The sequence below is a fragment of the Temnothorax curvispinosus genome, unplaced genomic scaffold, assembly GCF_003070985.1.
Source record: "Temnothorax curvispinosus isolate PA1 unplaced genomic scaffold, ASM307098v1 QBEX01018442.1, whole genome shotgun sequence".
In the NCBI taxonomy this organism is placed as follows: Eukaryota; Metazoa; Arthropoda; class Insecta; order Hymenoptera; family Formicidae; genus Temnothorax; species Temnothorax curvispinosus.
Genome location: NW_020228222.1, coordinates 325,823 through 338,615, shown reverse-complemented (window position 1 = coordinate 338,615; position 12,793 = coordinate 325,823). Strand labels below are relative to the sequence as shown.

Genomic DNA, 12,793 nt, shown 5'->3' with positions numbered 1-12,793 from the left:
CACCACCTACACGCCTCGCCGAGGTACACGATCCTGCACTTGGCAGCAATCGAGATAAACGTTTCGCACGCACTCGATTCGATATGCCCGCCCCTCGTTTCCTAGACACGGCCGAGAAACAGGATACAAAGTTAATCTCTGCGCCGCGCCGCGCTGTTCCGTTGCGTAAGGGACTTGCGCGATATTTAGGAGGGGTCTTCCCACGCTCGCGAGGTACCGGTTACATCGCGAGGTTTATAGCGGAGCATCGGGAACGTCGATCTCGCGAAATTACATCGCGCTGTCGGATGAACATATCTCGACGCTAGTTGGCTAGTCTGCAGAGAGAAAAGTGACTTTTCTCTCACTCGAAAAATGCTTTCCACTCGATATTTTTGTTTTCAACAATGACTTATTGAATAACATAACTTTTACGAACACAACATCTTTCGTAACGTTTCAGTGAACTCGAGTATTTATTTAAATTATAACCTGTTAGTATCTAATCAAGTTACAAATAAAGATGAACGATTAGATTGTGTACCGAAAATCACATATAACTGCCGTTCGCGATAACGAAAATAAGACACATAAATCTTGATTAAATCATGAATCACGATCCTCTTATGGCACTTCAAAACTCGAAGCCAACACGGGAGATGTTTTCTCGTGATGTGGGCTACCGAACATCGATCTGGATTATTGGTACATCTCGTATCGTCAAGTTCCAGAACAATGTTGTTTGTTCTCACTCTTCGAGATGAAGCGGGGGACGAGCGATATCGTCGCGGCAGAGGTGAAAGATAGGGAATTTCGTGAGGAAGCCTCACACATCGAGATCGATGCCCGCGGCTATCGTCGAGAGGATCGAACGAACGCGTCCGACGGACGTTTACGATAAGGATGACGTTTACGCGCGGAGGGAGTTCCCCTCTCGGTTGGAGACCCGGGGCACGGATTCCCAAGCGAGGCTCGATCCGACCCCGGGCCGCGCGGCCGGACGGAGCCAGAAATACGTCGAATTTTTTGCTCCGCTCCGACCGCCGGAAAAAGGCGTATCTACTACGGCCGATTCCACGGAATATCCCTCGATAGGCCGGGGCCTTCCGAGAAGACCCCGGGGCCACCGGAGTTAATTATTAGACGCGTGCACACACGCCGCGAGTCTTGTATTTGTCACTGGCGCGGACGTGGACGTGGTCGCGTTTGCCGGGGCGGGATCCGGCAGCCTTTTTCGGGGCCCGGACCAGCGATGATTAAAGGGACCCGCCCGGTCGAAACTAATAGTACAAATTTATTCATTTGCCGCGTGTATCGGCTGTCGCGGTTAATTGCCTGGCCATTAACTTCGACGGTCCCCGTCGACGCGAGTATCATTGAACGGCCCCCGGCCCGGCGCTGGCGCGCGGCGCGGCCGTTCGATCGACCGAGCGAGCGACCGGCTTGGTTGCGCCATCGATTTAATGACGATCGATCCGTACTTTTTAATATCCCGAGACTAATAAACGGTCGTTAAAGAATCACTTACCGAGACGGAGGGGGTAGTAGGATCGCGTAACCGCGCGAGCGAGCTCGTCGATTATGCAAATCGTCGGCTCTATCTATCCGCTCGCCGGCAATTGTAATTCAATGAACCGCAATTCGTTGCGCGGGATACATTACGCGAAGAAGAGGGAATAATAACAAACACCCACCGATATTTACTGTCCGGCGTTCATTATGTACGTACGCCGTTTTAAATAATTGAAATTACGTGGTGCGCACAGCCATAGTAATAATATATTAATCTTGCGAGCATAACGAGATTTACGAGATACGCTATAAATACAATATCGATGGGTTTAAAATGGACATTACAAGAAATCACTGGAAGAGGCCGGACGCGCTATTTTGAAGAAGCGTGTGTTCCCTCACCACGTGTTCTTATCTGAGTGTGCATCGCCTTCATCCGAGGAGCTGCACACAATGCGCGCAGCTGCTGGCGCGTATAGCGAAGAGAAAAAGCAGTGCTCGAGAGGCACATTTAACGGGGGCATTGGGCCACGGTCGCTTTGATGCTGGGGCAAAAATGACTGATAAACGTCGAGTGGCGAGTCTTAGCCGCGTATGCAGCTGGGAAATTATGCATCGGCTTTCCGCCGCGCGAGAACCGTTCAAATCCCGCGGACATTACATTTACAAAATGTCAAGGATGTCGAATAGTTCTCGGAAGAGACGCAATGAATAATCGTTTTAAGAGCGACTTGCCGGGAACAATGACATTACAAATCGAATTAAATCGACGAGCTGTGCTCCAATATTTAATTAAACGCGCGGCGAAACGCTAATTTATTTCGGTATCGGTGTAATTGTACCAAGCCAACTTTCAAAAGCGGAGTGTTCTGCATTCCGCGTTCCTGCTTTCGTCTTTTTCGAGATTTCTTCTTCAATTCCACCGTTGTACGAAGTAGCCGCACGTTTGGAATATGGAAGCAGGAGGGCTTCCGTGGCAAACGAGAAACCCACAAAATCTTCGCGCTGTTCAGGGAAAGGATCCGCTGGGGACCGGATCCGTGATCGTCGTCGAGGTGGCGGCTGATGCGGGAGAAGCAGCCGAGAGAGACGTGAACTGTACCTGAACGATTTTGGCAGGTCTCCCCACATGGCCGGGCCCACCGTGCGCGAGTAACTCGAAACCGCGGGCCTGTTTCTTCGTTTTTTTTTTTTTTTCATCGATGGTCCTGCCATCTCCTTCGCCTCCCTTTTCCTTCCTCTTTCTCTCTCTCGTTCTCTCTTTCTTTCTCGATCAACCATTCTACCACAGACTGCTGCCTGTTCCCGATGAATTCCGATACACGTCGGTTTCAGGCACAATCCGGTAGGTCTATTGTCGTCTCATAATCGATCTTAAATACACTTGGAGAACAGTGGACGGAAGGTAGGAGAGATGAGAAAGGCAGACGGAGACATGTTGAAGAAACGGATGAAAAAACGAGGATAGGGGAAGATGAGGAGGAGAAGGACAAACGGCGGACAAAATCAGGATCCCGTGTAAATCGATGCTGTAAGGAGGCGCGAGAGGATACCGTCCCCAGGCGAACGGAGACGTATCGACGGAAAAATTAAGCGAGAGAGAGAGAAAGAGAGTGAAAATAAAGAAAAATAGAGAGATAGAAAGGGAGGTGGAAGAGAGAACGGAAAGGGCACCCTATAGACATCCGATACCGCTCGGGTTGTATTGCTTTCTCGTGTGGCCGGGCGGACCACGTCGATCTACACACACCGTATGGTTTTATTTGTGGTTACCGAAATTACAGGTTGCGGCCCGGAGGGGCAGCGGCGATGTAACACACCGCCGCGCGGGAGAATAACAGCCGATCAATACCGACGACAGTCCGAGGTATGGATGAGATGAGAGACACAACGATCGAGTTTTCTTGCCTCTCGCTCGCACGGCGTTCCCGACGAGTATACCATCATCGCGGCAACCGATTCAGTGCGCTACTGACGACAGCGCGGGATGAGTGTTCAGTGATGATAGGCGAGAGATCTGTGCTCGGAGCTTTTAGTGAGGCTTCCGCGTTGCATTCGACGCGAATGAAATCGCGAAGCCGTGGCAGTCCGCCGATTAATGTCTTCGTGTGGCTTCGATGAATTCAATTTTAATCCCATGCTCGGACAAAGATTGATCACGCTCATTGAAAGTAATCCCGTATCATTTTTCATGATTCTTTTTTTACATAAACTTGGATAGTAACCATCTGAGCATGCTATGTATAATGCTTCGTAAAACTCGCGGAATTAATTAAGAATAAATTTATATTCGTATCTTGGATGAAATAATGTTTTTACTTTTCTTTTCTTCTCGCTTACTTTATGTGCTCACTCAATTTAGTTTCCATTTTAAATCCGTCAAAAAATTTCTCTCTTTTGGATACAAATATAAACCGGTGTTTACAATAATATTTTTCAATTCTTAAAGTCTTAAAATCTTTATCTTTTTGGATTTTAATATCTTTACGTATTTGAGAAAAAAATTGTTTTTAGAAAAGATAAAATAGAAGTAGAAAAGACAAACTAAATGATAAGACTAGCTTTTTCCAACTGATTTGGACAAACGCCATCGAGGAGGAAACCCTGAATATACACAGAGATCTTAATGTACGAGTGTGAAAAGACGCCGGAAAGAAGTTAGGAAACGGGAAGAATGTACCAATATGGTACCGTACTCGTCGCGCAACGCGGATCGTATATGGCATTTCAAAGTCGACGGGGCGTCGCGAGATATCCCCTTATACAGCGCGAGGAAGGTGCGAAGGAACACCCTGCGACTCGACGTGAATGGCGAACCCCCATGCCGGGAGCTGCCTGTAACTATACTTCGACTGATCGTTGCAAATTGAGCGATTACGAGAACCAGATAAATCTGGATGAGAGCTCGCGGTTTCCGCGTCGAAGCGGATCGGGTTCGTAGATCGTGGCAAAAAATACAATTCGATCTTGTATGACGGGAAATCTTGTTACTAGAATTTTTGTTGCGTTTCATATATTCTGGATCTTATAAAACATCTAAGTATTAATAGAAATCCAAGAATGTCTGTCGACTACCCCTCGATGCGTGTACCGGCTGCGCATATAACATTCTGAGAATTATCTTCAGTTAGTCATTCTCTTTCGTTCTAGATCGTAACCTATCGTATCTAATGACAGAGATAGGCAGAAAAATATAATCAATCAAGCGACGTCAAAAGACGTGTGGGTAAGAGTCGATTTGTTGATTCGCCGCGCGGACTTTATTAATAAAGATAATTGCGATATACCGCTGAATAGAGCAAAATGGCAGCCGATAGTGACCTACGTGGCGAAAAAAATGGATACAAGCAAAAATATCAGAAACGATAAGAGCGCAGGCAGGCTGGTAACGAAAGGGCGGGGGTAATCGAAACCTCCGCCACCAATCTGCGATAACCGCGTTCCTTTGTATTCACCACTGTCACGAGTGCGTAATCACTTTTTCACGCGATAAACTATTTGAACTGCGTAGAGACGAAACCGCGACAAATTGGCACGGTCGCGCGGCACGTATCGGACGGCAGCGATAACGGTTCCAGAAAAAAATGCACCCCCCTCCTTTAATTTTCATCATCGTAGGCGGAGAAACCGGACCGGAGAGCCGTATACGTCGTATATACGTTGCAAAAATACTCGATTACACAATACTACGGAATCGCGCAGCCCCGTTCGGTCTTCATCATCCGTCGACAAGAGTATTAACTTGCACAAAGAAAACCGCTATCTGCATAAAACACGACACGCATAAGACGAGCGATAATACCGTTCCTACGCTAATCGCCTGATGCGCAACTTTGTGCGGGTCTCATCCTATTATCGGTCACGACCGAATCGATAAATCAATTAATTCTCGTCGATGCTTGAGACGCGCAAATTGATACGCATTAGCCGTTTATTATCGCATTGCATATGCTTGATACTGAGGAATTGATGCGCACGCGGCTATTTATTATCATTAAGCGTAAATTCTTTCACAAAAATATGAAAATTAATCGTCAGGATTGCGTTTTATTTAAATTATGACAAAGTTTTAATCTTTCGTACCCTGAAATAATAAACAGAAAGCGATGATATTAAATATATTTCCGCGCCATCATTCTCGTGTCAACGTTGTCGAGATCTAGTTTAATCTCATATTCTCGCATTGTCACATGAACATATCTTCCTTTTTAGGACATATATTTTTCAAAATGTTGCCGCGCAAAATATTCTCAGCGTCAGACGATATCCGCGGAAGATATCGGAGGATATCCTCTCGGAGCATCTTTGTTTTCAGTCGAATATCCACACAGTAATCTCATTCTCGGGCGAATCCTCCCCCTGAGGATATTTTCATGGTGCATAAGAAAGCACACGTCGAGATATGTTTGTAGCGCTGCGAAATCGATTCGGCTCTCATAGCCGGATATGCGCAATATATGTTTCGATCGTATCGAACGTGACGCGCGCGGTGCGCGCGGGGAATATAACGCAACGTCGGACTGCCGACGTTGTCGTCGGCACTTCGAGATGACGGACCTCGAAGAGCCTCGTTAAACGCTGTCCCGCGATCGGAAGTGTGCGGCTCCTTTTTTTTTACGCGTCTCGTAAAACGCGCGGAGATGCGGAGAGTCGTCAGCGCGGCTGGGGCTTCCGTCCTGACGCGCGAGAGAGGAGAGAAAACCACACGGAGGCGGCGTGTTATCGGCTTCTCGGCAAGATAACCGCAAACGATTTCCCCGTAGCGATCGGTGTCTATCGTTCCACGAACGTTCCCCGCGCCTCGCATCCCTGCCGTATTTCCACCGACAGCGCAAACCACCGCGGTTCCCGCGGCCTCCTTTAATCACCCCGTTCGTCTTTCTCGGCGGTAAACGACGCCAGATGCTCCAACGTTATCTTCCACCGCGTCCGAGGAGCTTTCCACGATGATGACGCGTCGCCTTTACAGAAAAAAAATATATAATGTCCGCGCAGAATGTACCTTTAGTCATATTTGTACGTTTCGTGAAAAATAGGTAGAAAAAGTTTCTCGCCTAGAAGCGATACGTCATCGTCGTAATAAAAAAAAATTGATGCACACATCGAGAAAGATATTCCTTCGACTTGCATTTGTGGAATACTAGTATGGCTAAATGCATTAGAATTCCAAAGACATATATGTACTTTTCAATTGATTCAAAGATTTGAAGGATCGGAATTTCAGTAGCAACAAATTAAAGTAATAAATCGAAAACATAAAATAAATCAATGATAATAAACGACATAAAATAAATAAAGATAATAAACGACACCTTATTTATCGGTCAAACTGAAGTAGACTTCAATTTGCGACTGTCGATTATTTATCAAGATTATCGTGTCCAAGATTAAAAATTGATGAGCTATAAATGGGTGTATCTTATCATGAGAGATCAATTTTCATGATTCGCTTTAGTCCATTTAGGGGATAAATTACCTATTCTGTAGCGGGATATACAAATTAGAATCGAGTATCGGAATAAATCAGGGATGAATCCCAGACGACAGCGGTCTTCCGACATAGTCTGGATTCCGTGATCGTCGATCGATCGGGCACCAGATAATCTTCGGGAAGAATATTTTAAAATGGAAAGGTTCCCACACAAAAAAAGAAGAAAAAAGAGAGTGGGGGAGAGAGAGAAATCTCACTGGTATTTAGGATGGCACAAAGAGAAGGAAACGTTCGGAAACCTGACGCTCATCTTTCATCACGCGGTATCGTCTGTGCCAAGCACAATGTCAAGTGCTCAAATCTACGTCATTTTCGTGTTCAGAAACTGACACGAAATAACAGTAAGAGATCGAACGAAGGTGCATATCTACAGTAGAACTTTTTGTCCTTTTTTTTATTTATTCGTATCTTATTCGGTAGAACATTTTGTCCTTTTTTTTTTAATTATTCGTGTCTTTTTTGGAAGGTCTCTTATTTATGTGAGACTTTCGGTGCATGGATTCCAGACAAATGATTCAATGCCCGCTCTGGAAATACGTGTGATGCGCGCCGCGGAGTGATTAATACGACGAAAAGACGATCCAGCCGTTCGCTTGTCTGACGTAAGCTCGAAGCGATTCTTCCTCTATAAAATTAAAAACGGAGCAACCGACGCGCGAATACGTATCACGTTACATAATGTTAGAATTATTCACTGAAATGTCACGCGCGTAGGTAAGATTTTAGATTGACTGTTAATACCCAGACCTCTCATTATGCAGGGTAATTTTTATAATTTATGCGCGATTGAAACGTCTGCGGTCACTTAGGAAGATTATCGCTTCAGAGGAATACACGTGGAACAGGCTGTCAGGGTTCACGCATAATTCACAAAGGACATAAATTCACACGTGACGTCCGCGCAATAAACATGCGTTAAAATAATTATAAAGATCCTAGAAAAACATGCTCTTAAAGTGCATACTCGTGTCTCGCGGCCACGTGTCCTAACTCCTAACGTGAAAAGGACTAAATCCTTCGATATTTCGCGGTAAGTTTGCGCAAAGTATCGATATATCATTTCCAATTGTAAGGAATATAGGTACCAAACTCTACTTGATATTGTCGTAATCAATCCTGGAAACTATTCTACGAAAAGGATGTCCGGTCTAAAGGGTGAACATCGTCTCGGCGCGCGATGCGCGTGTTCTCACGATCGCGTTTCGCGTCGGGATGAAAGATTTATGTTGGTCCCGCGAGGGAGCAGCTTTCGCCTCTCGCGCAGCGCAACTCGCAAGGGGAACGCGCGCGCGGACGAGAGCGTTTCAGCGTTCTCCATTTTCATGCCGGCGAGGCAGGAGCGCGCGTGGAGATGGGTTTACACGAGGCTTCGGGGCCGCCCCGCTCGCTCCCGGCGGTGATTCGAGTTTATCACACTCACCTTGACTCCGAGGACGGTGTGGATGGCCTCTTCGACGCGCGCGAAGTTTCCCTTGCCGAGGGGCCCCAGCATCTGATACTTGCCGACGCGGATCAAGGTCTTCTTCGCGGGCCCAACGACGACGACGTCGCCGCCGCTGTTGCTACTGCCTCCTCTGCCGTTCTCTGCCGTCGCGTTCGTACGCGTCATGTCACGCACGTATAACGCCCGTTCGCGTCGCAATCGTCGAAAATTCCGCCACCTCGTTAAGGCACTCACGGATTCTCGATTTCGCGTGCGCGCAAACACCACGGTACACACGCGGCTTTATTGCTGCGCGAACCGAGTCCCCGCGAAATGGTACGAAATGATGCGGACGATACGCGGCTCGCGTGACTCGGACATTTTCACGGCTGTGTGCACGATTGCGAGATCTCGATTGCTGCGAGGAAAGCTGTCTTTTTCGTTCTCTCTTTCTCTCTCTCTTCTCTCTCTTTTTTTTATCGACTTCTGCCGACTCGTGAAACATTCGAATATGCGATCGCAACACGTTGATTGGATCTTGCCGTATAATTATTCTTTTTTTCAGTTGTATATACATACGAATCAAAACTTCTTAAAGAGAAAACCAAGAAATGAGACTTTTTAAATAAAAGAAATATAGCCGAATAAAATAAAAAATAAGTAAAAAAAAGTATCAGTATAATCACATATACTGTCACATATACATTTAAAAGTTCAGCGCTGTTTCGAAAATTAAAGTTAAATATCTATCTTTCGCTTTATTATCACAAAATGCATAATGACACACAGCGAAATTAATCGTACGCGTTTGATGTTACCATGCGATTTAAATTCTGTTCTCATTAGCGAACGCGAATCGACAAACACTTCGCATTTACATGCGCCATAAACATATTCGAATATCGTGCGCGGAAGCGCTGTCCCACTAATATTTGTACTTTCATCAGTTACAATTTGCGTGCAGCAATTAATTGCGTACATTTCAATGCGATAATAATTCCCACATAATGATGAGCGGTAGCAATGGAGCCTTGTATCATCTCGAAATAATTACAGGCTTGGCATAAGTCACATATTTAACTTTACCATGTTGTTCCCACTATTCAGGTCGACGCTGTTTATTCAGATTGAACTTCAAACATCCGATTAAATCGGTTTCAGTTTATATTCGATCTTTTTCTTTTTCTCTTATTTTAAGATGATCCCGGAATGATGATGCATCGGGATCATGCAGTTCACGTATTTCCGTCGCGGTACGCATACAGACGATCTTGCGGCGGAGATATGGTAATTACGCAAAATCGAAATCTCTCGTCGCGGTCGCCTATCGCCGGGAGACGCTAATTGCACATGCTAGCGCAGCGAGGTCAGCAGGAAGTCACTATCTAAGGCAGGACTCGGATATCTCCCGCGCTCTTTATGACAAAACAGCTGTTCTCGGTTGAGTCAGAGCCGCGGCCTTGACGGAACCGTACTAGAAGATTAGCCGTGAGCTCCGTCATTAGTCCGCGAAACGTACCTATACGCGCGACCGCCAAGTACGGCGCGAGAAATTCCAAACATCTCGAAATTTATCGCGTTTTCCCACGATCCCCACCTCTTCGACTCGGCTTTCCTGTCCGTGACGTATTTTGCGACCTGTTTACGCGACATTTAATCGCCTTAATCATCGCGAGCCAAGCGTATTCGACATCCGCTCGCGAGATTTTGCAATCGGACGCACTAACTGATAAAGTTAATTGCGTGATATAGCGGTAAGCAAAATTCCGATAGGAAAGATAGATGGAGAGAGGAAAAGAGATGAGGAAGGCTTAATAACATTGATTATGCTTTACAACTTAAAGATATTTTAAGTGCATCTCCTACATATTTTTTGAACGAAAAATGGAATTGGAATATATGTATAATTAAAAAACGAAATAATGAAATTTATGGAATATAATATGCAAGGAAGAGAGAAAACTTTACTGCAAAGATACAATTTAAATAGTCTAGTGAAAGTATAAATGTATGTATGTAAATTGCACGAATAATTAATAGTAGATGATTGTCGAAATTATTTCATAAGTTGAATTGAATAAGAAAAAGCTAGCTATGTTATCATAAAATTTCGAAGGAGGGAGCAAGATAAATAGAAAGAGAGCCTTCTGCGCGAGATAATCTCGATCGTTATTTGATCGCGGACGTTTATGCGATTCGCGACGTTGCAACGCGATCCGAGTCTGGCTCGCCCGCATATTCGCTGTGTCACACGACCACGGTTGACCCACTCACCCGTCTTGGAAAGAGACCGATAATGCATGCACCGAGATATGTTTTGACAGGTCGCGATAATTCCCGATGCCGCCTGGACAATGCTAGGTTTGTGCTCCCGACAGCGCGAACGGTATCGCAGATGTTAAACTATATTTAAGAGCGCGGATTTAAGAGTCTCTTATCGACTTGAAAACAAATTGTTTTCTTAATCCGCGAATCTCTTGATAAGTGTCAATTATGAAACGGCATGTACTGGTAATAGAATGTGATAGAGCTCGTTTCTCTTTCGCTCCTTCGCCTTCGGCGCGAGCGATTAAAAATTCAGTACAAAATTTTACTAAATATGAATTAGTATACATGTACATGTTGTAATATATGTATAATGGAAATTTTAGAAACATATTATGATATTATATTATGTATTATATAATATATGTCATATATAGAAATAATAAATATAAATTTAAATTCTCACACACTTTGATGTCTGTAAGACTATAAATATCTCGACTTTAATTTTAAGTATTGATTGTCTATCAATGGAAAAAAACAGCGGTCACCCTGCCGTTTTTTTCCAACAAGTACAAGCAAGGTATAATAATTTTAATAATTACGGTACTAACAAAAAGAAGAAAAAAATTTTTTATACGATACTAACAAGGTCATATTTAAGCATTCAATCAATTTTAATTCGAGCTTGATCCCTTGTCTATTTTCCTCGCCGGTTTATCTCACTATTTCTCCAAACACAACGTTCAAGTACAAGTGCAACCACTTGAAAGTTTCTTATCGATGAAGTAGCGTGTGCACGCGTCGTGTATCGCGAACGCAAAGAAAACAGCGGAGAGAAACGTAGAATCGGCAGGAAAAGACGCTGAGAGAGGGACCTGAAAACCCCGATAGCATGCGTAAACGTCGTAAGACAATAACGATCGAGATGATTCACGGGACGCGATAAAGACGACGTGCGTACCGTAATTGCGTCTTGCACTTTGGCCCTGCTCGCCACTCAGCACGTGGATGACGCGCAGCAATTTTCTCCGTTTTCGTTAAACGTGCCTTCGGTATATTTGGACGAAATTGTATATCAAAGAAATATATGAAAAACATATAGAGAAGTACAATTTTATATTATGCATCTCTATCTCTATATATTAGAGAGATTAAAGTTTAAAGATAACAAATGACAAATAGTATTAATTAGAAAAAAAAATTTTATAAAAATATACATAAATTAATCATAGAAATGATAATTTCACATAAAAATAATCTAAACAATGTATCTGGATAGTGTTTCATGTGATATTCCAAAACAGTTTAATAAAACCATATAAAAATGAAATAACCAATAATTTTTTGTAAAGTTTTTTATAAAGTTGAATGATGGATATATTTTGTATTCTACATCCTTTTTTCGCTATATCATTTATATTCTTTTTTATTGCAACCGTAAAAAAAAACCGCCAGTGAAAAAGGGATTCGCTGCTACGATTGCGACGAAGCAGCCAGCGAACCGGCGGAGACACGAAAAAAAAAAATATGTGCACCAGTGGATAGATATCTCGGCGGTCTTATGCTAATGCATCTTATTGCGTAACGACAAGCGGCGATCGATAAGTGGCGATTTATTAGCCGCGAGACGTGTCCGGCGACACGCAGATGTTCGCCACGCTGATTCTGCTCTATCTTATTTTTCGTCGCTGTCACTCTCTCTCTTCCTCCGTTTATCTATCTTTATCTCGCCTTGTCGTTCCCGGATCTTCTCCCTGCAGCTTCCCTCGTATGTCCATCGCACGAAAGATTAAGCATAGTGCGTGCCACTTGCACACGCATATCCTCAAACATACATATGCACCGCGCAACACTATCGCGGCACGTGCTCGCGCGATTATCTATTATATTACTAATGTTGATAGTCCTGATAGGCCGGCTGAATTTTCGCTGAGAAATCGTCGCGAGATTCGAGGAAACGTTTTACCTTGACTGCTACCGCGGCAAACGTGACTCACCTGCGCGATAATGCTCAGAATAGTCAAATACGCGTAATCGGATACGTCTGATAGCGATGATGCCACTGAAACCGAAATCTTGTTGCGACGAGTTACGAAGTGGTACGATGAGTGAGAACTTAA

At 44.4% G+C, this 12,793-nt stretch overlaps 1 protein-coding gene across 1 annotated transcript in view; it reads right to left on the bottom strand.

The window, feature by feature from the left end:
• The window catches only part of LOC112468405 (MAP/microtubule affinity-regulating kinase 3-like), a 205,761-nt gene extending 197,170 nt beyond the window's left edge, over positions 1–8,591 (bottom strand). Inside the window, exon 1 of the mRNA XM_025037558.1 lies at positions 8,403–8,591. Within this exon, the coding sequence (XP_024893326.1) occupies positions 8,403–8,591 (189 nt within the window). The remainder of the gene's footprint in view (positions 1–8,402) is intronic.
• Between the last annotated feature and the right edge of the window lie 4,202 nt (positions 8,592–12,793).